Source organism: Phyllobates terribilis, unplaced genomic scaffold (genome assembly GCF_046119375.1).
Source record: "Phyllobates terribilis strain yellow unplaced genomic scaffold, ASM4611937v1 Scaffold_5__5_contigs__length_657084704, whole genome shotgun sequence".
In the NCBI taxonomy this organism is placed as follows: Eukaryota; Metazoa; Chordata; class Amphibia; order Anura; family Dendrobatidae; genus Phyllobates; species Phyllobates terribilis.
In genome coordinates this window covers 289,464,625-289,491,479 of record NW_027362765.1, presented here as the reverse complement: position 1 = coordinate 289,491,479, position 26,855 = coordinate 289,464,625, and the positions used below count along the sequence as shown (strand labels likewise).

The following is a 26,855-nucleotide window of genomic DNA, read 5'->3' as shown; positions in this document are numbered from 1 at the left end:
TTGTTCGATCGGAGACAAGAGAAACACACCAATTCTGTCTGTGTCCCAGACTTGTCTGCTCTCAGAAGCCAGGTCACGTATCTTTATTACAAGCAAAGAGATAAGGAAAAGGGGAATGTCTTTACAGGCTTTACATTACCTAACGTAGAAACTATGTAAGTTAAGAATAACAAGTTCATAAATCATGGAAACAGTTAAATTCCTTGAAAACTGGTTCTACCCAGCTTTCCATGCCTTCGGAAACAAAGAAACTTAAAGGGGTATTCCCATCTCCAAGATCCTATCCCAATATGTAGTAGGTGTAATAATGATAATATTAGCAAATACCTCCAATTACAAATGTAGTAAAGTTTTTCTGATTCGCTATGTCTCTTTCCTCATGTGCAGGCATTGCAGGACCTTAGGTATCCATGGTTATGACCACTGATATAGTGACAGTTAGTTAGCTAGTTGCTAGTGGTCGTAACCATGGATCCATAAGGTTCAGCAGTGCCCTGCACATGAGGAAAGAGACATAGTGAATCAGAAAAACTATACCACATTTCTAATTGGAGGTATTTGCTAATATTATCATTATTACACCTAGTATATATTGGGATATGATCTTGGAGATGGGAATACCCCTTTAACACAAAGACATCTCTATATCAGAGACAACGCCCTGTGTTATCGCTTTTATGAGTAATACTTATAAAGCTAATACTAAAATACAAAATTATCAAACATATATGAATTGTCTAAATAATAAAACAAAGTATAAATATTTACCATAACACAAGTAGAGATGACACGTAAATAAAGTGCGTAGTGCTATATCATAATATGATGTACATAAGGTGCTTAACATAAGTGTGGTATGCAGTACATGATAAAGTAATTACCAAGAACAGACATTAAAATGTGCTTTGAAATGCCAATAACATATCCCTGGCCATCAGGGTCAGACTGGGTCAAAAAAGCAGCCCTGCCACACAAACCCCACCAGCCCATATACTATAAGGGTATGTGCACACGGTCGGTATTGGAAGCGCTTTGAACGCAGTATACTTTATGCTGCGTCCAAAGCGCTGCACGTAGGTGAATCCGCATGTGTTCATTGTACCATGTGGATTCATCGCATCCTATACATTGCACTGATAGAATTTCTCTTGCGGAGACTAGCGACTCCACAAGAGAAATTCACATGCTGTGGTCTGGAAAGACGTGCCACATATCTGTGTCCACGGGAGGTCCGCAGGTGCACGGACACGCATAGTGGACATGGGATTTCTACAAATCCCATGCACTATGCTGTAACATCTGGCCGCTGCGTGAAATCTGCAGCAATTACTGATCGTGTGCACGTACCCTAACACTCATTACCCCGATCAGTGAATTTTGCTTTACTGTCGTGGCCCTCACTCTCCTAAAAGGAGTTATTTGAAGAGCCACATGTGAATGGCGCCACAGTGCGTATGATCGGCCACAGCTCCACTTACATGGTGCTCTACAAAGCTCCGATTCTCGGGATCATGGGGGTCCCAACAGTCGGATGTCCAGCGATTGGACAGTTATCCTCTATCCAGAGGAGAGGGGATTACTTAGGATAATCCATTTAAACAGATTTTCCAATATTTATTTTTATTTGGCCATAGTAATATTGAAAATACTAAACCAATATTGACGCCTCTCCGACAACAGGACTGGAAAAGTGGTACTGTGCAGTGTATATACAGGACAGGAGTGGTACTGTGCAGTGTATATATACAGGACAGGAGAAGTGGTACTGTGCAGTGTATATATACAAGACAGGACAAGTGGTACTGTGCAGTGTACAGTACAGACCAAAAGTTTGGACACACCTTCTCATTTAAAGATTTTTCTGTATTTTCTTGACTATGAAAATTGTACATTCACACTGAAGGCATCAAAACTATGAATTAACACATGTGGAATTATATACTTAACAAAAAAGTGTGAAACAACTGAAAATATGTCTTATATTCTAGGTTCTTCAAAGTAGCCACCTTTTGCTTTGATGACTGATTTGCACACTCTTGGCATTCTCTTGATGAGCTTCAAGAAGTAGTCACCGGAAATGGTTTTCACTTCACAGGTGTGCCCTGGCAAGTTTAATAAGTGGGAATTCTTGCCTTATAAATGGGGTTGGTACCATCAGTTGTGTTGTGCAGAAGTCTGGTGGATACACAGCTGATAGTCCTACTGAATAGACTGTTAGAATTTGTATTATGGCAAGAAAAAAGCAGCTAAGTAAAGAAAAACGAGTGCCCATCAAAACTTTGAAAGTGTCCCCAAGTGCAGTTGCAAAAACCATCAAGTGCTACAAAGAAACTGGCTCACATGAGGACTGCCCCAGGAAAGGAAGACCAAGAGTCACCTCTGCTTCTGAGGATAAGTTTATCTGAGTCACCAGCCTCAGAAATCGCAGGTTAACAGCAGCTCAGATTAGAGACCAGGTCAATGCCACACAGAGTTCTATCAGCAGACACATCTCTACAACAACTGTTAAGAGGAGACTTTGTGCAGCAGGCCTTCATGGTAAAATAGCTGCTAGGAAACCACTGCTAAGGACAGGCAACAAGCAGAAGAGACTTGTTTGGGCTAAAGAACACAAGGAATGGACATTAGACCAGTGGAAATCTGTGCTTTGGTCTGATAAGTCCAAATTTGAGATCTTTGGTTCCAACCACCGTGTCTTTGTGCGACGCAGAAAAGGTGAACGGATGGACTCTACATGCCTGGTTCCCACCGTGAAGCATGGAGGTCTAGGTGTGATGGTGTGGGGGTGCTTTGCTGGTGACACTGTTGGGGATTTATTCGAAATTGAAGGCATACTGAACCAGCATGGCTACCACAGCATCTTGCAGCGGCATGCTATTCCATCCGGTTTGCGTTTAGTTGGACCATCATTTATTTTTCAACAGGACAATGACCCCAAACACACCTCCAGGCTGTCTAAGGGCTATTTGACCAAGAAGGAGAGTGATGGGGTGCTACGTCAGATGACCTGGCCTCCACAGTCACCAGACCTGAACCCAATCAAGATGGTTTGGGGTGAGCTGGACCGCAGAGTGAAGGCAAAAGGGCCAACAAGTGCTAAGCATCTCTGGGAACTCCTTCAAAATTGTTGGAAGACCATTTCCGGTGACTACCTCTTGAAGCTCATCGAGAGAATGCCAAGAGTGTGCAAAGCAGTCATCAAAGCAAAAGGTGGCTACTTTGAAGAACCTAGAATATAAGACATATTTTCAGTTATTTCACACTTTTTTGTTAAGTATATAATTCCACATGTGTTAATTCATAGTTTTGATGCCTTCAGTGTGAATGTACAATTTTCATAGTCATGAAAATACAGAAAAATCTTTAAATGAGGTGTGTCCAAACTTTTGGTCTGTACTGTATGTGGGAGGGGGAGCAGAGGGGTCCTGTACTTGAAAGGGGGAGCAGAGGGGTCCTGTACTGTGAGCCGAGGTGTCTCATACGTGGGAAGAAAAGCATAGGGGTCCAGTACATGGGAAGGGTTGCAGAGGGGTCCTGTACATGGGAAGGGGAGCAGAGGGGGGTCTCATACGTGGGAGGGGGGAGCAAAGGAGTCTCATATGTGGAAGGGGGGGCAGATGGGTCTCGTTCGTGGGAGGGGGAGAAGAGGGTCTTGTACATGGGAGGGGGAGTAGAGGGGTCCTGAACGTGGGAGAGAGAGCAGAGAGGTCTCGTACGTGGGAGGGGGAGCAGGGGGGGCACGGACATTTTCAGGGGCTAAGAGACAATGACAACGCCTCCTGTATGGATACTATACATAAAAACATGTTCTTGCTATGGAGCGTACGCTGGAGGGCAGCCTATAGGCACGGCCCCGCTAAACCCCGTCCAGCAAGACTGCAGTGTACACTGCACACAGTAGAAAGGGACAGGACGTTATATAGGTGCAAAACGACGAATCTCTGCTAGGAAACGCCACGCAAAATCACACAACTGACGCTCACTCGCAATGCGCAGCAACTGACTCACCCGGAAGTAATCCTCTCCCGTGTAGCGTCACTTCCGCTTCAGTGTATCACGTGACTGAATGTTACAGTATGAGTCGTTACCTTAGTTTATGTCCACATTCAAGACATCGCCAGTGCTGGACAGCCGTTCTGCTGTGATCCGATGGCTCATTTACGGCAGGGATGACATTTTTAATCTCTGCCTAATATGAAGTAATGGCAGGGCAATAGTTCTTATTAGCTCCTTGTTAGATGTTCTGAGATTACCTTGATACCCGAATTGTTGTCACTACATTGACTGTGGGGTTGTTTGGGTCACACAGCAACCTGTTACACTGGATAAAACATGGTGAGCACTTGGGGTTTAGCACCTGAGCCTGTTTTAGTTACTTCTCCACAGGTTTACCCTATCTTGCTACACCTGGACACTGGGATCCCCCACAGTCGGAGAATTGGGCCCATCAGCCAAGTCAGTAATCGGTGCTCGCTAGCTGCCTTTATATGGCTCCATTGCAGGAAGAAGGGTGCAACGTTTACTGGTCCAAGAGCAGGGGCTTGTATAGAAATTAAAGTCCAGATTCCAATCAAATCTACCCCTCCAAAAAATCATAGTTACCAGCCAGGTATGGATAGGGCTAAACACATGAGCCTGCTCCAGACAACTCTTCTCAATTTCTCCCATACATATACAGTTGAAACCAGAAGTTTACATCCACTATATAAAAAGACACATATGTATGTTTTTTCTCAATATCTGACATGAAATCAGAATAACCCTTCCCGTTATAGGTCAATTGGTATTACCATAATGTTTAATATTTGCCAAATGCCAGAATAATGAGAGAGAGAGAGAATGTTTTAAGGCATTTTTATTGCTTACTACAAAGTCAAAAGTTTAAATACACTAAGATTACTATGCCTTTAAACAATCTTGGGCTGCCCATATGATGATGTCATGTGTTTGGAAGCTTCTGATAGTTTTTTGGCAACATCTGAGTTAATTAGAGACACACCTGGGTATATTTTAATGCACACCTGAAACACACTGCTTCTTTGTGTAGCATCATGAAAAAGTCTAAAGAAATCAGTCAAGATATCAGGAAGAGAATTGTGGACTTGCACAAGTCTTGCTCATCCTTGGGTACAATTTCAAGATACCTGAAGGTGCCTCGTTCATCTGTACAAACAATTATACACAAGTACAAACAAGATGGGAATGTCCAGCCATCATACCGCTCAGGAAGGAGACGGGTTCTGTGTCTCAGAGATGAACGTGCTTTGGTCCGACATGTGCATATCAACCCATGGACAAAAGCAAAAGACATTGTGAAGATGATGGAGGAAGCTGGTAAGATTGTGGCACTATCCACAGTGAAACGAGTACTGTATCAACATAGGCTGAAAGGCCACTCTGCCAGGAAGAAGCCACTACTTCAAAAGAAACACAAAAAAGCCAGATTAATGTTTGCAAATGCACACCGGAACAAAGTCCTTAATTTGATGAAACTGAAATTGAACTTTTTGAGCATAATGACCATCGTTACATTTGGAGGAAAAAGGGAGAAGCTTGGAAGCCTAAAAACACCATCCCAACTGTGAAACACAGGGGTGGCAGCATCATGTTGTGGGGTTGTTTTGCTGCAGGAGAGGCTTGTGCACTTTACAAAATAGATGGCATCATGAGAAAAGATTATGTGGCAATACTGAAGCAACATCTCAAGACATCAGCCAGGAAGTTAAAGCTTGGGCGGAAATGGGTCTTCTAAATGGACAATGACCCGAAGCATACTGCCAAAATGGTAACAAAGTGGCTTCAGGATAACAAAGTCAATGTTTTGGAGTGGCCATCACAAAGCCCTGATCTCAATTCTATTGAAAATTTCTGGGCAAAGCTGAAAAGGCAGGTGTGAGCAAGGTGATTTACAAACCTGGATCAGTTACACCAGTTTTGTCAGGAGGAATGGGCCCAAATTCCGACCAACTATAGTGAGAAGCTTGTGGAAGGATATCCCAAACGTTTGACCCTAGTCATTCAGTTTAAGGGCAATGGTACCAAATACTAATGAAATGTATGTAAACTTTTGACTTTGCAGTAAGTAATAAAAATGCCTTAAAACATTCTCTCATTATTCTAGCATTTGGCAAATATTAAAAATGATGGTAATCCTAATTGACCTAAAATGGGAAAGGTTTATTCTGATTTCATGTCAGATATTGAGAAAAACATGCATGTGTGTCTTTTTATATAGTGTATGTAAACTTCTGGTTTCAATTGTACATTTGCACATGGAAACACAAGAAGCCATGGGATGAAACTGAATGGGAGAAGATACAGATTAGATATTAGAAAAAACTTTTTGACAGTGAGGGTGATCAATGAGTGGAACAGGCTGCCACGAGAGGGGGTGAGTTCTTCAATGGAAGTCTTCAATCAGAGGCTGGACAGATATCTATCTGAGATGGTTTAGTGAATCCTGCATTGAGCATACAAACAAAAACAACACACTATAAACATATATTGATAATGAACCACAGGTATTTCCTCACCCACCCTAGTATATTCGACAACGATGTCTCTGCTCCTCAGTGGCTGTTCCTGGAATCCCTAGTGTGCCCTAATATATGTATGTAAAGATATCCAAAATGATACACTCAATCCTAGATAAATTCAATTAGACTCTATTGTGTAAGAGGATCAGATGTGACCCAAACAAACACTAACACAAAGCAAGGTGGACGAGATGGTTAAGTGTGGTATTGTATTAATGAAAAATAAACTATATTCTTGGAGAAGTACTACTATGTGCCTATTTATCTGACCTCTACCCACCAGCGGAGGTTGGCACCCTAGATATGCGGGATGGAGCCCCACGCTCCACATCGGTTATCCATTGATTGCCCTAAGCTGGTAATAGAATAGGTGCAGAAATTGAAAATTATATACACAGGGTATTTATAGATACAAAATAGCGGTGCCTAGCTGGGCTCGGTATGTCCCCAGCTGCAACTTATACACCTAGTATCATGATATATCTGATATATTATGGCTTTTTTAAAAAGGAATTTAGTACTTATCCAGACACGTGTTCAGACTTTTGCCTGAACATGTTTCACTAATCGGCTCATCAGGAGGCCTGACACTAGGTCTCAATGTGTGCGCTGCATGTGACCGGAAGTAAATATACACCGGTCATTACTGCGCATGTCTTCATTTTTGCCTTCGACGCTGGAGCGCACAAAAGCATGAGCGCTTACCGCGCATGTCCATCACTATGCGCTCAACGTTGAAGTGCACAGGACCATCAGTGCATGGTTGCGCATGACAGGAAGCATGCGTTCCACACTGTAACGCATACAATGTTCAAATGCTTCTCTGCCATTTACCCAATATATATATCATATGTTAGACCGCAGGCAGGTCCCCGATTTTCTGTCAGATACCTACAAGGCCACTAACCAGCACTTACGTCCATACAATGGCTACTGGTGGAGAAGCATATGACCAGATTTGTCCATCAGTCTCCTTCAATTGTTTAACACCTCACATGGGAAATTTCCTTTTCTAATAAAGGAGGCCGATGGATAGGTCTGATTACATGCTTCTCCATCAGCAGCCATTGTGTGGACAGAAGTGCTGTTCAGTTTGTGAGGAAAGCTGCACTGACAAGAGAACTGTTTCTACTATTTACATTGATACATAGAGGCTGTAAAAGCTAAACTGTTGAACATTTTAAATACAACTCTTGTAAAAATCATTTTAGCCCACAATATATGCATTTAAGTAGAGAAAAATGTATATATTCCCTGAAAGTGTTCATATACTCTAAAAGGGTTGGCACCACTCGATTCCACATTGGGAGGTCAGCGGCAGTGATGATAGCGCAGTAAAATGTGGAAACACATGGGACAATTGGTAGGTACGATACCTGCCAAGATGCCTGCAGGTAACTGCAGAAGCAACATTAACCTCTTCACCCCTTTCAAATCCCTTATACAGTGGACCTCATCAAAAACAAACAAGATATATTTTACAAAATATTTATATTTATTATACAGTATTTTATAGTACATCCATATTGAGCAGCACTGTTCAAAGAATTTTCTCATGGCAGTTCTTTGTTATATTCTAATTTTAATGGCAAAAGGATTTTATGGGCATTTTTTGTATCTAGTAATAGAGTAGGATAGGGGCGCTAGTAGGTATAGCTATTAGGCCTGCAGCAAATACGACAACAACCACAAATTGTCTAGGGTAAGTAACTAAAACTTAATAGTGAGTATTCGTGCTGGGCTAATAGGCTAATAATCAGAGACAGGGAAATAATCAAAAATGGAAGTTTTATTCAAAGTGGGTAAAGAGAGACTAGTAGGACTATTAGTCAATTGATAAGAACTAGAAGTAGATGAATTGCTATGTTCCGGCGTCAGGACAGAATGGCAATGTGTGATTATAAATGGAGATAACTTGTTAGCTGTGTCACATACTGTGAAAATCCCCTGTAGAAAAAGAGGGATATCACTTGGTAAATAAAATGTTGGATAGCCCAGATTCAAAAGTCGCACTAGTTATGGTGCATGGATCCCTCAGGTTGCGGGAGTAGCGATGTATAGAGACGTAATCGCATGCAGCAGCGCTGTAAAATAGTCTAAAAGTTAGAATGATGGATGATCATGGATCACAGTTAATATCCTTATGGGTAATGATCCGCTGGGAAATTCCAGTGTAGACATTTACCTCTTGTAGATGGTTCCCGTATTTCTCCTTTGCGTCCTGTGGCGTTCCGGATGTGCAGGGTACGAGGGCACTAGCTTGCTCCTACTGGCAGATGAGTGTTCCACATGCAAGTAGTAGTAGTAGCTGCGGAGGAGGTGCAGAACGTTGTCCCGGCTGGAGACAAACGCTCCTGGCAGATCCTCCAATAGTTGACACGCTCGTGTTGAATTCAGACAGGACCTGCATGACGTCAGGTCACATGGTGAGTACCGGTACGGATCTCGGAAAGGACCAATATTAACCAACGCGTTTTGGAAAGCAATCGATTAGAGCACTGATTTTTTCTACCAAAATTTTGGAGGAAAGAGGTGAGTGCGTCTTATAATCCGGATGTACGGTACCTTATAGTCCGGCTGTGGACGACGGGGGAGGGGGGGCGCAGCGGCAGAGGAGCGGGTCACAGGAGGCAGGAGCCGGCGGCTGCAGCTAACACTGTGCCGGCTGTTAAAGAAAATGAATATTCACTGCTCCCCACACCCATAGTCCTGCCCACCTCTTTGCAGTGAAGCTGGCGCCCAGAGGTGGGTGGGAGTATGGGCTTGGGGAGTAGTGAATATTCATTTTCCTTAGTAGTGGACACACTGTTAGCGGCAGCCGTGGCTCCTGCAGCTGCTCGGCGATCATATGTGCGCGCTATTAAGGATAATGAATATTCATTGCTCCCCACGCCCATAGTCCTGACAGCTGACCTCACCATGTGAGGGCGCATTTCTGTGACGTCATGCACTGCTTACACGCTGATGTCAGGTGCTGGCATCAGAACAGGATGCTGCTGGAGCAGAGGGAAGGTGAATAGAATCCTTTATTTTTTTATGCATGCTGCGTGAGGGGGCCATATATACCAGGATGAGGATGGAGGGCCATGTATACCAGGATGGGGGCCATATATAACAGGATGGAGGGCTATGTATATCAGGATAGGGATGGGGGGGCCATGTATACCAGGGTGGGAATGGGGGGCCGTGTATACCAGGGTGGGGATAGGTGCAATGTATACCAGGATGGGGAGCTATGTATACCAGGAAAGGGGGCCACATATACCAGGGTGGAATGGGAAGACATGTATACCAGGATGGGGGGGCCATGTATTGCAGGATGGGGGGATATGTATACCAGGAAGGGGGACCATGTATACCAGGTTGGGGGGGGGGCATATATACCAGGTTGGGGGAGCCATGTATACCAGGATGGGCATGGGGCCATGTATACCAGGATGGGCATGGGGCCATGTATACCAGGATGGGCATGGGGCCATGTATACCAGGTTAGGGTTGGGGGCCATATATATAAGGATGAGGGGCCATACATACCAGGATGGTATGGTACAGAATTGGGGGAGATTACCCCATAGCAGTGTCAGTAGCAGACCCCCCCCCCTCCAATAACAGTGCATCATGACCACATTTTATGCTTACATTTTTTTCTATTTTCTCCTCTAAAACCTAGGTGTGTCTTATAGTCAGGAAAATACGATATCTCCACCCTTCTCTGGCCCTATGAAGCCAGAGCTGCCAATCACAGAAGAGAGGGGAAACAAGTAGGTGGAAAGATGTATTTAAATGATTGGTCCCGCCGTGAAGCACCGAGCACCTGTACTGGGTTTAAACAGTCATTCTGTGCTGATAGCATCCCTTTAAATGTTCAATTACCTTACAATACCACCACACGGGAAATTAATCAGTACACACTGCCTATTGAAATCCATGGGTTGTCTATGCAAAGCTGAACAGAACAGGTCCTCCTCTATCATATACTACGTTTTCACACATCCGTGTGTCATGATCCGAGCACGGATCGTGATTCTCAGCAAATATATGGCTGTCAAGTTTGGGTGAGTAGACCTGCAGTTGGACCGTGACATACAAATGTGTGAATACGGCCTAACAGCTCTCTACTCTGGTCAAGACATGAGAATTCTGAACAGGGGACCCCCCATTAAAATAAAGGTGTACTTTAAGCAATAAATTTGCAAATAAAAAAATATTTTCTGAATAATAGTTGGTAAAATCCAAACTTAGAGTTAAATACTGCCCTCACTCTATATCGTATGAATTTTCAAATGTTCAACCAGACCTGATTTCTGTGTAAAACTTTTTCCACATTCCGAACACATAAATGGCTTTTCCCCTGTGTGAATTCTCTGATGTCTCACAAGTCCAGATTTCTGAGTTAAACATTTTCCACACACTAAACATTCAAACATCTTTTCTCCCGAGTGAATTTCCTGATGTCTCATAAGACCTGATTTCTTAGTAAAACATTTTCTACATTCTGAACAAGAAAATGGCTTTTCTCCTTTGTGAATTTTCTCATGCTGAACAAGATATGATTTATGGGTAAAGCTTTTCTTACATTCTGAACATGTAAACGGTCTCTCTCCTATGTGACTTTTTTGATGATGAACAAGAACCGATTTCCGGGTGAAGCTTTTCCCACATTCCAAACATGAAAATGGCTTCCCTCCCGTGTGAATTCTGGAATGATCAACAAGTTCTTTCTTTTTTGTAAAATACAGCGCACAATCCAAACAGGAAAAAAGTTTTTGTTCGGTATGAATTTTCTGATGCTTATCAAGATTTGATTTTTTGGTAAAACATTTTCCACATTTCAAACATAGAAACGGCGTCTCTCCTGTGTGACTTCTCTGATGTATAACTAGCTTAGATTTATTAGCAAAACATTCCCTGCATTCAGAACATGAAAATGGCTTCTCTCCTGTGTGAATTCTTTGATGTTCAACAAGGCTTAATTTGTTGAAAAAACATTTTTCACATTCTGAACATGTGTATGGCTTCCTTCCTGTGTGACTTCTCTGATGCTGAACAAGACCTGATTTCTTGGTAAAACATTGCCAACATTCTGAACATGAAAACGGCTTTTCTCCCATGTGACTTCTCTCATGTCTATTACGATTTGATTTGTTGGAAAAACATTTCCCGCATTCTGAACAAGGAAATGGCTTCTCACCTGTGTGAGTTCTCTCATGTTCAACAAGGCTTGATTTGGTGGAAAAATATTTTTCACATTCTGAACATGAAAACTTCCCCTCTCCAGTGTGGCAGATCTGATGCTTAACAAGAAGATATTTCTTGATAAAAGATTTTCCACATTCAGAGCAAGAAAACGGTTTCTCACCTGTATGACTTATCTCATGTCTACTAAGATTTGATTTGTGGGCAAAACTTTTGTCACATTGCAAACATGAAAATGGTTTCTCCCCTGTATGAGTCCTTTGATGGTCAGCAAGATTTGATTTGTTGTAAAAACATTTTCCACATTCAGAACAGGAAGCAATTTTTTCTCTTTTGTGAATTCTCTGATGCTGACCAAGAGTTGATTTCTTGGTAAAACATTTTCCACATTCGGAGCAAGAAAATGGCCTGTCTCCTGAGTGAATTCTCTGATGCTGGAGAAGATATGACTTTCGGGTAAAGCATCTTCGACAGTGAGAATAAGAAAATGGCTTTAAACTTTTATGGATCATAAACAAATTAAAAAGAACCCCTTTTTGGGAATAACAATTCCTGCATTCAGAGCATGGGAAGTGGTTGATGCCTTTGCTTGACCTCTGCTGATTAATAGGAGTATCCTGTAGAACACATTTCCCATATTCTGAATGGAATAGCTTCTCTCCTGCGTGGATTTTCTGATGTGTAAAGAGGAATACCCTGTGCTTAAAACATTTTCCACACTTTGCACAAATGAATGATTGCCTTTTAGAGCATTTCCAAAATTTAGAATTTTTAACTGTTTTTCCACTAGTAGGAGTTCTGTTCTCACTTTTAGAATGTGGAAATTTACTTCCCCTATGAGTTGTAATTTCTGTAACAGTATCTGATGTATAAAGATAAGGTTCTTGGTGTTTACAAAGACCAGGGGACAGATCTCTGCTGTTCAGTCCATGATGTATAGTTTGGATGGTGGTGTTTTTTTGCACTGAATCTTGTGTCACAATCTCTCTTTCAATTCCATGGTCTAGAAATAAAAATAATACTTTTAGACTTTGCCTAGCAAAATGGCAAAACTAAAACACATGAAAAAATATGATTTCTAATAATCTTCATGGGTTATATATAAAAGTGGCAATACTGCAAGAGCTCCCTTTATGATGTCTAAATGAACCCCAGCATTGTTACCATTTACCCTAAAGTGTTTTTTTTTTTGTTTTAACATTTTATCATCCATGTGCTAGCAGAGGATTAAAACAATAAAATGAAATGGTACTCTCCTTTCACTGTGCTGGTGGCTGCTCTCCACCGTTGCCCCAGTCTCTGTATACAGGCTGAGTGCTAACATCATGACTAGAGTGCACATCACTGCTGCAGTCAATCAATGTTGATGGCACAAGCTGATGAGCTCAGTGATTGGCTGCAGCAGTGATGTACACTGTATTCGTGTCATCATTACTACAACCTGTAAACAGTGACCAGAGCAGCGGCAGAGAGCCATTGCTAGAGCAGGGAAAGGTGAATACCATCTCAGTTTATTGTTTAAACCGTCTCCTAGCCCACAGTTGCAGTATAACACAGCCAAGCCCCTCCATATACCCGTACCCGACGTGTGATGTACATGTATGTTACATCACAGTTAGTATCCTGTTATAGAACAATGTGTAAACAGTTACAACATAACTTTTATGTGATACAAAATTACCAACCCCAAGTACTTCTTGAGCGTGTGTGCACAACATCTTTTTCAGGTGAATTCCATCAGGAATTTGCCTGAAAAAGCGATAAGAAAATGCAAAAAAAATGAACGTATTGTAAGGTAGCTAATGGACACAGTCGATGGGAGGTATGTATGCCAGAGATGGCTGACCTCTGTGATGTAACCCAGAATGTTGCTCCAGTGCACCTAAGCACTAAGAGGACTGTGTGATGCACCTGGGGCCGGGTTACGGGCAGCTGTGAGAGATGGGCGGGTCTGGCTGCCCACATACCTCACCCCTGAGTGTGGTTAAAATATAAAAAAATTGGCAAATGGTCTGTGTTTGGAGGGAGAAGGCCTCCTGTGTGTTGTTGTCTCCAGACAGAGCCACTGGACGCTACCCAGCCTGTGTGCCCACAGGACTGGCTAACCAGAGACTTGGCATAAAGGACGCTTTACTTTGTTTGTCTGAACAGAAGGCTGTTTGTTTTCCTTTTTCCTTGATTTATGAAGTAATATACCGACACGGACATTTAAAGGAACATGCCTCCTGTTTGCCTCCCGACGCACCCAAGTGAGTAGAAACCCCACAATTGGTGGAGAATGCGGGCAGCGTTCCCAGCAGATATGTGTGACTGCTACAGGAAGGACTGCATGTCCTAGTGAAGTCCTCTAAAAGCCAGCAAGCGACGCTGGACAAAATGGAGGACCTGCTGAAACACCTGGTCCACTCGCAGCAGCACCAGCAGGAGACCAACAGGCTGTTGTTACAGCAGATCCAGCAGCACCAGCAGGAGCAGCGGCAACAGATGCAGCTTTTGGCAACTGCCATCCAGGGCAGGACGAGCGCCCCAACCCCAAGTCCGGCTGATGACTCCCACGTCCGGAAAGCGGTAAGACGGGCCTTGCAGAAGACCCCGGGGATGATGTGGAAGTTCTTTGTATTTGAAAGGGTTGCCGAAAGGGAGAAACTTCTGCCAGACCAGTGGGCAGAGATGCTGGCGCCATACCTGATGGGGGAGCCCCAGAAAGCTTACTATGACTTAGCTTGCAGGACGCTAAGGAGTACGGCAAACTCAAAACCAAAATTCTGGTGCGCTTGGGTGTGACGATGTCTGTCAGGGCACAGCAGGTCCACCGCTGGGCGTATCACCAGGACAAACCCCCTCGCTCCCAAATGTTTGACCTTTTGCACCTGGTCCAAAAATGGCTGCAGCCGGAGTCCTCTAGCAGAGTCCTCTATGCCCTGCGCAGATGGTAGAGCGAGTGGTGATGGACCGGTTTGTGCATTCCTTGCCAAGGCCAATACAGACTTGGGTTGCCCAGGGTGATCCCCGAAAAGGAGATGAACTGGTCGGACTGGTCGAGAGATACCAGGGGGTGGAGGGTTCCTTGGGAAGGCAGCCCACTCCATACTGTTGCTCCCAATAGGGGGTGGGTGGCCCAAAAGGGGGTGGGATGTCCAAGGTCCAAAGGGGCGGGGGAAGTAATGCCCAAGGTCCCTATGGGTGATGTCATTTGCTGGAGGTGCCACGGCCCAGGCCATATAGCCACCTGTTGTCTTCTGACCTCCGAGCAGATGGACTGCAACATAGGACGTCGCTGTTCATAATTTGCGTCTCCGGCCTGCAGTGTGAACTGTTCACCCAGCGAGGGGCCACAAGCATGTCCTGTGAAGGTGAACGGTTGGCAGATAACTAGACTGCTAGACTCCGGAAGTCTGGTGACCCTTGTGAGGACCACACTCCCTCTCAAACTGATCCCAGGGAAAAAGGTTAAAAAAAAAGGGAAATTCTCCAGCGTAGGGTAAAGTTAAAACATAGTAATTTATTAGGTCCAAGATAAAAAAAATCTTTGAGTTCATCCGAGAAATACAAGCAGCATGCATTCCGCTGAGCTGACTCTCCTCCTCTTTCCCTCCATGTTTCCATACATTTACTAGGGAAAAAGGTTGTCGTACAATCCATTCATGGTGATGCTATGGACTACTCTATGGCCAGAGTGGACATTGAAACGGCCCACGGTATTGAATCCCACGAGGTCAGCGTCGTCCAGGACTTGTTGCACCCCATTATTATAGGCCGGGACTTTTGTTTCTTTTGGGATCTGTGGGGAAGGGTTCGGGGTTCGCTGGATCGGTTAAGAAACCAGTTAACCCTGAAGAGGTATCACCACACCCAAAGTCAGATGGATTTCCCTTTTGTGTTCTGGTGGGGGATGAGGAAGTAGTGGCCCCTGAGTCTGACATTCCAGAGTTAGGGGTGACCAGAGAGAATTTTGGGACCGCCCAACATAGGAACCTAACTCTGAGGGAAGCCTTTAACAATGTCACAGACATAAATGGGATTGCACAGGAGCCAGGGGCTGACACAAGATTTCCCTATTTTATGTTGAGTGGGGAGTTATTGCACCGGGTTACAAAAGTGAAGGAGGAGCATGTGGAACAGTTAATAGTGCTGGGCCCCCATAGACCGAGGGTGTTGGACATGGCCCATTCATATGTCTTGGGTGGCCATCTTGGAGTGGAAAAAACGCAGGAATGGATCATGCAGAGGTTCTATTAGCCCGTATGTCACCGGAAAATATTAAAGTATTGCTGGTCCTGCCCTAAATGCCAGCACTCTTTTTCCACTATAGCGTAGTTTTTCTCACAGAGAGTTTTCTGCTCAAGTACAGGATGGGATGTTCCTCCCCATTTACTTCTTGGGACATCACAGCTTCCAACCCGACCTCTGAGGCGTCCGTCTGGACCACAAACTCTTTACTGAAGTCCACTGCTATCAAGACTGGCTGCTTACACAGGGCAATCTTCAATTCCTTCGGGCCCTTCAGTAGGTCGGTCAGGGGTGCGGCTATCATGGCAAAATTCGGGATAAATCGCCAAGCATACCCCTCAATTCCTAGGAACGCCTGCACCTGCTTCTTGGAGACTGGTTGCAGCCAATTCTGGATCGCCTCTACCTTATTTACTGGCGGCTTGATTTTGCCCCTTCCAACTACATAGCCCAAGTATTTTGCCTCTTCTTTTCCTATGGCGCACTTCTTTGGGTTTATAGTAAACCCCACCTTCCTGAGCGCATCTAACACTGCCTGGACATTCTGCAGGCGACTTCTCCAATCCGAGCTGAAGATCACAATGTCGTCCAGATAAGCTGCGGTGTATTTTGTGTGAGAGTCCCGGATCCGGTCCATGGCCCCCTGGAAGGTAGCTGGGGCTGCCTGTAGACCGAACGGCATCCTGGTATATGGAAAGCACCCATCAGGTGTAGAGAAGGTCATCTTCTCCTTGGCACCTGGAGAATTTACCAGTACCCTTTCGTTAGGTCCAGGGTGGTGATGTATCTAGCTGGACTTAGCCTCTCAATGAGTTCATCCATGCAGGGCATCGGGTAGGCGTCAAATTTGGAAACCTCACTTAGCTTCCTGGAATCATTGCAAAAGCGCCATTCTCCATCAGGCTTCAGCACCAGGACAATGGGGCTGGACCAGCCGCTCTTTGATTCCTCGATGGCTCAACATTCTCTTTACCTCCTTGAAGATTACCTCGTGGCATGCTTTGGGAATGCGATATGGCTTGAGGTTCACCCATACATGCGGTTCCGTAAGGATCTCATGCTCCACAACCTGCGTACATCCTGGCAACTCTGAAGACAGGTCCCGGTTCCGCTGAAGCATTTCTCGGCACTGTTGCTTCTGGGCTGGTGACAGTGTCTCGGCCACCGAGACATCCTCGATCCTGGCTTCAGGATTGGCCCCCAGACACGTAGCTTCCACAGGTTCCCTGTCCAGCCACGGTTTAAGCAGGTTGATATGGTATACCTGGTACGGCTTTCTTCTTCCTGGCTGGTGGATCTTGTAGTTGACGTCGCTCAACTTTTCGACCAGCTCATGTGGCCCTTGCCACTTGGCCAGAAATTTACTTTCGACTGAAGGAACCAACACCAATACCCGGTCTCCAGGGCTGAACTGTCTCAACCTTGCGGCCTGATTGTAGACCCTTACACTGAATGCCTCAGCAGTCCATGTATTTAAACCCCAGACCACACCCTGGGGTGGAGATATGGTGAACAGCCTCCCACCCGCTCTACAGCTGTTCACATAAAACTTAATGGCTGATTAACCCTCTCGGCACATAACATGCTGGAGAAAACTTCCAGGTTTCACATCACTGAAGCTATGGGTGTGGGGAGTAGTGAATATTCATTCTCTTTAATAGCAGGCACACGTGATCACCAGGCAGCTGCAGGAGCCGCGGCTTCGGCTGACACTGTGCGCGCTAGTAAGGAGAATAATTAGTCACTGCTTCCCACGTCCATAGTCTGGGCGTGGAGAGCAGTGACTATTCCGGCAGCTGATCTCAGCGCCTGAGGGCGCATGGCAGTGATGTCATGCAAGGCACACATGCTGAGATCAGCTGCTGGCAGCAAAACAGGATGCAGAGCTGGAGCAGAGGGAAGTAAGGCGAGTAGTATCGTTTATTTTTTTGTGTGCACGGAGATGGGGATACCATGCATACCAGGATAGGGGTGGGGGTGCGATACATACTAGGATGGGGGTCCCATGCATACCATTATGGGGTGCCATGCATACCAGGATGGGGAACCATATATACCAGGAAGGGGGCATATATACATATCAGGATGGGGGATATAGATACAGAATTGGGGGACATTACCCCTATAACAGTGTCCGCAGCAGACCCCCTCCCCTGTAACAGTGTATCACAACCACATTTTTTGCTTTTATTTTTTTTTCTAATGTGGCCCCTAATGTTATGTTCAGATGAAGTGACAGATTTCAAGCAGGGGGGGCGATACCTAATTCATCTGGTCTAATCCAGCAGAAGAGCTAATACAGCACTAATTGCTGAGAAAGTTAATGGCTATGTAAAGTTATCAGATTATATGTGACGTTACAGTTTGCTGTGTATGGGCTTGTATAGCTGCAGACTGGTCGAAATGTCCATGATAACCCCTGTATGCTGCCAGAAGCACCTACACTAGACCGCGGAGCAATAGAAAACTGTGGTCTGATCTTTATTGGAGAATAGATGAAAACATAACACACTATGGGAAGAAGACAAGCTGGTGGATAGTGAGTGTGATATCCTGGGTAATGTTCTGCTGGGAAATCTTGGTTTTTGGCATTTATGGACATGTACCATCTGCCTAAACATTGCTGCAGACCAAGTACACGCCTTCATGGCAATGGTATTTCTTAATGGCCTCTTTCAGTAGAATATTGCGCTCTGGCACACTGCAAAACTGTTTGAGGAACAAGACAAAGAGTTAAAGGTAATGATGATCTTACATTTACCAGGTCAATCTATAACTGAGAATCTGTGGGATGTGCTGTAAACAAATCACTGGAAGTCCAGTTAGAAGACTTACGGTATATGCACACAACATTTTATTGCTGAGTTTTTGGAGCAGGAACTGAGCAGAAACTCCAAGTTTGGGAAAAGAATTTGGCTTTGACATACTGCAGTGCTAGCTGCTATATTTGAGGTTTTATTTTTGTAACCTCTGTGAACATACCTCCCAACTTTTGAAAAACAGAAAGAGGGACACATCATGCGGCGTGTGTAGTGCTCGCGGCAAATTTTGTCCAAGCCAATGGCCACACCCCAATCCACAATCATTTACTATTTCTTTCTCCCCCACCAAGAGGAGTTGTCAGAGGGGCGCTGGTAATGAGGGACATTCAGCAGACTCCATAGACTGCAGGGTGTAGACCCAAATCCAGGACTGTCCGTTTTATCTGGAACAGTTGGGACTATAGATGAGCGGATCGATTCAAGGGACTCCATTCCAGGGTCCAGATCAGTGCTACCTGGCGGCTGGACTGGAGGCCATGAATCTCTAACCATTCAGCGTCCCCGGCGGCTTCTGATCACCCAGGGTAGCACAACGTCATCTGTACGTCCTGCTCATCTCTAGTTGGGATCTGTGGATTATTTTTTGTTCCCTCATTCACAGTCGGAGCCGCCAGAACTTTCTCATCTTTACGTAGTTACATAGTTACATAGTTAGTAAAGCTGAATAAAGACTTGCGTCCATCAAGTTCGACCTGTTAGTTCTGTAGTTGCTAAAGTTGATCCAGAGGAGGGCAAAAACCCCAAATGACTTAGCCAATCTTCACCTGAGGAAAAATTCCCTCCCGACTCTGAAACCAGCAGTCAGAATAAATCCCTGTATCAACCTACTATTTTATTCTATTTTTAAGTATATGCAGAAATCTGCCTGGTATCTAGAAAAGCATCCAGTCCCCGCTTGAACTGGTTTAGTGAATCCGACATTACCGTCTCCTCACTCAGTGAATTCCATATTCTCACTGCTCTTACCGTAAAGAACCCCTTCCTATGCTGGTGCTGAAACCTTTTCTCTTCCATTCTTAGTGAATGCCCTCTTGTTACTGTAATATCCCTCCTTTTGAACAAATCCCGGGCAAGGTCTCTATACTGTCCCCTAACATATTTGTACACATTTATTATGTCCCCCCTCAACCTTCTCTTTTCCAGGCTGAATAGTCCTAGTTTTGCCAACCTCTCTGGGTATTGCAGTCCCTCCATTCCCCTTATTAATTTTGTTGCCCTCCTTTGTACCTTTTCAAGCTCATTTATATCCTTTCTATATATTGGGGCCCATAACTGAGCACAGTATTCCAAGTGTGGTCTGACCAGTGCTTTGTACAGTGGAAGAACAATGTTCTCATCCTTTGCAGCTATACCTCTTCTGATACATCCCATTACCCTGTTTGCCCTTACAGCAGCGGCCTGACTTTGGGCACTCCAATTTAGTTTGCTATCAATCAAGATGCCCAAGTCCTTCTCCATCTCTGAATTCCCCAATGGTTTCCCATTCAGTGAGTACTGGTGACTTCCATTTTTCCTTCCCATATGTATGACCTTACATTTCTCCTCGTTAAACCTCATTTGCCATTTAATGCTCCACCTACCCAGCTTATCCAAATCCCTCTGTAGGTCTGCACTGTTCTCTTTTGTATTAATTGTTTTACATAACTTTGTGTCATCTGCAAATATTGATATTTTACTATTTATCCCGTTGACTATGTCGTTAATAAAGATATTAAATAACATTGGGCCTAGTACGGACCCCTGTGGTACCCCACTAGTGACGCTTACCCAATCTGAGTATATTCCATTTATAACCACCCTCTGCCTTCTATCCTTTAGCCAGTTAGCTACCCACTTGCAGACATTTTCCCCCAGCCCCATCATTCTCATTTTGTATACCAACCTATTATGTGGCACGCTATCGAACGCTTTTGAGAAGTCGAGATACACGACATCCACTGGTTCCCCCTGATCTACTCGAGAGCTAACCTCCTCGTAGAAGTCAATCAGGTTTGTTTGGCAGGAGCGATTCCTCATGAATCCATGTTGGTTCGGGGTTAATAGATTATTAGCATCAAGATGCTCCATGATTGCCTCATTAATAAAGCCTTCAAAAATTTTGCCCACAACGGACGTCAGACTCACCGGCCGATAGTTTCCGGCATCACTTTTCGCTCCCTTTTTGAATATTGGCACTACATTCGCCTGTCGCCAATCAAGTGGTACAGACCCAGTCTCAACAGAGTCCTTAAATATAAGATATAACGGTCTGTCTATCACATTACTTAGTTCCCTTAGTACTCATGGGTGTATGCCATCAGGTCCTGGTGATTTGTTTATTTTAATGTTACTGAGGCGTTTCTGTACCCCAGCTTGGGTTAGATTTGTCATACTTAGTGGAGGATTAAGTTTGTCACTTCTCATTTCGCCTGTTAGTTCTTTTTCCTTTGTGAAAGTTGACGAAAAAAATTTATTTAATAGATTAGCTTTATCCTCATCTTTCTCTATGATTTTGCCTTCATCACTTTTTATCGGTCCAATATTATTCGATTTAATCCTTTTACTACTTATATACGTAAAGAACAGTTTGGGATTTGATCTACTTTCCCTAGCAATACGTCTCTCTGTTTCCTCCTTTGCTATTTTTATTTGTTTTTTACAGGTTCTCGTTTTTTCCTTGTAACACATTAGTGCCTCCTTACTGTTTTCCTGTTTTAATCTCTTGAATGCCTCTTTTTTGCTATTTAACGCCCCTTTTACGTTCTTATTCAACCATATTGGTTTCCTCTTATTTCTGGCCCTTTTATTCCCATATGGTATATACCTCTCGCACTGAGTATTCAGAATTCTTTTGAAGGTTTTCCATTTACTATTCGTATTTCCTTGATTAAGAACTTTGTCCCAGTCAATAAGTTGAAGGTTTTCTATCAGCTGATCAAACTTCGCCCTCCTAAAGTTTAATGTTTTTGTTGTTCCCTTATTGATAACCCTACTGAAGGGCATTTTGAAGTCGATAATATTATGGTCGCTATTACCTAGGTGCCCCCCTATCTGTACCTCAGTTATTCTATCAGGCCTATTAGTCAATATTAAGTCCAACACGGCCTTCCCTCTCGTTGGTTCCTGCACTAGTTGGGAGAGATAATTATCCTTGATATTTGTCAAGAACCTTTTTCCTTTCTGCGATCTACAGGTTTCTGTTTCCCAGTCAATATCCGGGTAGTTGAAGTCCCCCATTACAATCACCTCATTATGTTTTGCTACTTTGTCTATTTGTCCTAATAGCAGTTTCTCATTCTCCTCTGTTATATTAGGTGGCTTATAGCAGACCCCCAGTAATATTTTATTATTATTTTTTGCCCCCTCTATCTCTACCCACATGGACTCGACCCCCTCTTCTCCCTCTCCTATATCTTCCCTTAGTCTGGGCTTTAGACGTGACCTTACATATAAGCAGACTCCTCCGCCCTTCCCCTGTTTCCGGTCCCTTCTAAATAAACTATAATCTGTTAAATTTACCGCCCAGTCGTAGCTATCGTCTAGCCAAGTCTCTGTTATACCTACGATGTCATACCTCTCCTCCGATATAAGCGCCCGCAGCTCATCCGCCTTATTGGTCAGGCTTCTTGCGTTGGTCAGCATGCAAGATAAAACTTTGGGGTTATTTAGCATCCTATTCTTCTCTAACGATCTAACTGTACTATCCCCACCCCCCTCTCCACCCTCATTATATTCACTTCTCCCCTTCCCCCTTGCTTGCCTCACATCCCACCTATTTCCTTGGTTTCCCCCCCCCCCCGTCTCTAGTTTAAAAACTCCTCCAACCTATTAGCCATCTTCTTCCCCAGCACCGCTGCACCCTCCCCATTGAGGTGCAGCCCGTCCCTACGGTAGAGCCTGTAGCCGACAGCGAAGTCGGCCCAGTTCTCCATGAACCCAAACCCTTCTGCCTTGCACCAACTCTTTAGCCACTTATTCACCTCCCTAACCTCCCGTTGGCGCTCCTGTGTGGCTCGCGGGATTGGTAGTATTTCTGAGAAAACTACCTTGGAGGTCCTTGCCCTAAGCTTCCTACCTAGATCCCTGAAATAATTTTTAAGGACCCTCCATCTACCACTCACTTTGTCATTGGTGCCAATGTGGACCATGACCGCTGGGTCTTCGCCAGCCCCACCCAGTAACCTGTCAACCCGATCCGCGATGTGCCGGACTCGAGCGCCAGGGAGGCAGCACACCGTTCGGCGATCCCGGTCTTTGTGACAGATTGCCCTTCACTATACGACATCCGGTTTTTTTGTGTCTGTAAGGCCGTGTTCACACAGTGCAGAAATACTGTGTTTTTTGTTTTCAGCATTTACGCTACGTGTGAACACGGCCTCACAGTTTTATTACATTTTTATGGGTTTAATAGAGAAAAATATAAATTATGCCATTTTTTTTTTACGTCATTTACCGATCCCTGTAAATAATTTGATCGCTGTGTTGTGCGGGTCGTTATGATTACATGGACCAAATATGTCCATGTCATTTGCTGATTTTTGATGTTCATTATTTAAAAATAAATGCATTAAAAATAACATTTTTTTTCATTATCAAGGGTTTTTCTTTATTATTTTTTTAGTAACTTTATAAAATGAAAAAAATCTCTTAGGTAATGTGAACACGATTCAGAGCCAATGCGTGTTTATGCAGCGTCAAACCCGCAGAAGCCAGATGTTACAGCATACTGGATGGGATTTGTAGAAATCCCATATCTACCATGTGTCTCCATGCACCTGCGGACCACCTGCGGAAGCTGACATGCGGCGCGTCTTTCCAGACCCGCAGCATGTCAATTTCTCTTGCGGGTCTGTCGACCTAACCTCTATGAGGTAAGTCCGCAGGGGAAAAAAAAATAATAAAAATGGCGCCGCTCATTTGCATATTGAGCAGAAGCCACCGGCAGCTATTCCGCAGCGTCGGGCCCACAGGCTGGTACGCATCGTGCGCATATACCCTGATTCTCCCTGTAGAATAAAAATACATACATTGTACACAGCAGAATATTCCTATCAGCCTAGTCAGATTCTGCAGTACAGATCAAGTACACGGAATTCTGCTCATTACCCCACAAGAGCTTGTGGCTCAGCACACTAAAGCTCCCAGCTATCTGTAATGTGTGAAGGTTTGTGAGTCCCAAGACCTGAGTAGACGCTAAAAAAAATAAATTAATAATTTCTTATTATTTTTAATACTTTTACGCTACATTACCACGATCAGGAACAGCAGTGCTTTTGACGCAGCGTATTCTTGCTGTGTTCAAAACGCTGCGTTACAATCACGCAGGTAAATCCGAATGTGTTCACTGAACCATGTGGAGATTCCGCATCTAATGACATTTTATTGTGGAAATTTCACAGTGGAGACCAGTGTCTCCGCAACTGAAATTGACATGCTGCAGTTTGTAAATCCGCACCGCTGGCGAGTTTACGCAGCGCAGGTGAACTGTGTCCAAAAAGCTGCCATTACGGAGCGTGGGCTTATAGCATTATAGGAACAAGATAAGTATTTTCTTCACTTCAGTATACAGCCACCATAAAAATACATTGTTATATATACACTGCTCAAAAAAATAAAAGGGAACACTCAAATAACACATTCTAGATCTGAATGAATGAAATATTCTCATTGAATACTTTGTTCTGAACAAAGCAGAATGTGCTGACAACAAAATCACACAAAAATTATCAATGGAAATCAAATTTATTAACCAATGGAGGCCTGGATTTGGAGTCACCCCAAAATTAAAGTGGAAAAACACACTACAAGCTGATCCAACTTTGATGTAATGTCTTTAACCCCTTAAGGACCAGAGCTTTTTCCATTTTTGCTTTTTCGTTTTTTGCTCCCCATGTTCCCAGAGCCATAGCGTTTTTATTTTTTGGTCAATATGGCCATGTGAGGGCTTATTTTTTGCGGGACGAGTTGTACTTTTCAACGCCATTACTAGTTTTACCATATCGTGTACGGGAAAACGGGAAAAAAATTCCAAGTGCGGTAAAATTGCAAAAAAAAGTTTTTTATTTATTTTTTTTTACCACGTTCACTGAATGCTAAAACTGACCTGCCATTCTTATTCTCCAGGTCATTACGAGTTCGTAGACACCAAACATGTATAGGTTCTTTTATATTTAAGTGGTGAAAAAAAATTCCAAAATTTGGTACAAAAAAAAAAAAAAAATAGCGCCATTTTCCGAGACCTGTAGCGTCTCCATTTTTTGGGATCTGGGGCTGGGTGAGGGCTTATTTTTTGCGCACCGGGCTGACGTTTTTATTGATACCATTTTGGGGTAGATCCGATGTTTTGATCGCCCATTATTGTATTTTATTGCAATTTTGCGGCGACCAAAAAACGTAATTCTGGCGTTTAGAATTTTTTTCTCGTTACGCCGTTTACCGATCAGATTAATTCTTTTTTTATATTGATAGATCGGGCGATTCTGAACGCGGCGATACCAAATATGTCTATGTAGGTTTTTTTTTTTATATATTTTATTTTGAATGGGGCGAAAGGGGGGTGATTTAAACTTTTATATTTTTTTTATATTTTTAAAAACGTTTTTTTTTTCACTTGTTGCTTGCTTCTATAGTCTCCATAGGAGACTATAGAAGCAGCAACTATCCGATCGGCTCTGCTACATACAGGGGACGAGCAGATCCCCTGCAGGCAGCAGAAATGGTCCTGTGCTATGAGTGCTGACCACTAGGTGGCGCTCATAGCGACCAGATCATGACAACCACAGGCATCTGCTGCAGACCCTGGGTTGTCATGCCCACCCATAGGTGACACGCGATCACGTGACGGGGTCGCCGATGGGCGGGGCTTATGACGCGCTACCCGGAAGCGGCATTTAACATGTTAACAGCTGCGGCTGGATCGTGATTCCACCCGCGGCTGTTGCGGACACATGTCGCTGTAAGAATCAGCTGACATGTGCTCGGTTCAGTGAGGGCTCAGCGCAGCAGCCCTCACTGAACGGGGGGTACGTAAATGTGCGTACTAATACGGCATGGGTTGCAAAGGGGTTAAAACAAGTCAAAATGAGGCTCCGTATTGTGTGTGGCCTTCACGTGCCTGTATGACCACCCTACAACGCCTGGGCATGCTCCTGATGAGGCTGCGGATGGTCTCCTGTGGGATCTCCTCCCAGACCTGGACTAAAGCATCCGCCTACTCCTGGACAGTCTGTGGTGCAACGTGACGTTGGTGGATGGAGCGAGACATGATGTCCCAGATGTGCTCAATCGGATTCAGGTCTGGGGAACGGGCGGGCCAGTCCATAGCTTCAATGCCTTCATCTTGCAGGAACTGCTGACACACTCCAGCCACATGAGCTCTGGCATTGTCATGCATTAGGAGGAACCCAGGGCCAACCGCACCAGCATATGGTCTCACAAGGGGTCTGAGGATCTCACTTTGGTACATAATGGCAGTCAGGCTACCTCTGGAGAGCACATGGAGGGCTGTGCGGCCCTCCAAAGAAATGCCACCCCACACCATTACTGACTCACTGCCAAACCGGTCATGCTGAAGGATGTTGCAGGTAGCAGATCGCTCTCCACGGCGTCTCCAGACTCTGTCACATGTGCTCAGTGTGACCCTGCTTTCATCTGTGAAGAGCACAGGGCGCCAGTGGCGACTTTGCCAACCCTGGTGTTCTGCGGCAAATGCCAAGCGTCCTGCACGGTGTTGGGCTGTGAGCACAACCCCCATCTGTAGACGTCGGGCCCTCATACCACCCTCATGGAGTCGGTTTCTAACCGTTTGTGCAGACACATGCACATTTGTGGCCTGCTGGAGGTCATTTTGCAGGGCTCTGGCAGTGCTCCTCCTGTTCCTCCTTGCACAAAGGCAGAGGTAGCGGTCCTGCTGCTAGGTTGTTGCCCTTCTACGGCCCCCTCCACGTCTCTTGGTGTACTGGCCTGGCTCCTGGTAGCGCCTCCAGCCTCTGGACACTACGCTGACAGACACAGCAAACCTTCTTGCCACAGCTCGCATTGATGTGCCATCCTGGATGAGCTGCACTACCTGAGCAACTTCTGTGGGTTGTAG

The 26,855-nt window shown here is 44.5% G+C and overlaps 2 protein-coding genes across 7 annotated transcripts in view; both read right to left on the bottom strand.

Annotated features, from left to right (window-relative positions):
- Positions 1-4,060, bottom strand: part of LOC141271540 (uncharacterized) — a 140,648-nt gene extending 136,588 nt beyond the window's left edge. The window contains exon 1 of the mRNA XM_073681594.1: positions 4,009-4,060. The gene's annotated coding sequence lies outside the window, so the exon portion shown is untranslated. The remainder of the gene's footprint in view (positions 1-4,008) is intronic.
- A 3,950-nt stretch (positions 4,061-8,010) lies between these two features.
- LOC141272985 (uncharacterized) overlaps positions 8,011-26,855 on the bottom strand; it is a 28,307-nt gene continuing 9,462 nt past the window's right edge. For all 6 annotated transcript variants that reach the window (XM_073684244.1, XM_073684248.1, XM_073684243.1 and 3 more), the window contains one exon: positions 8,011-12,735. In XM_073684244.1, the coding sequence (XP_073540345.1) occupies positions 10,799-12,735 (1,937 nt within the window). In that variant the 3' untranslated portion in view covers positions 8,011-10,798. The remainder of the gene's footprint in view (positions 12,736-26,855) is intronic.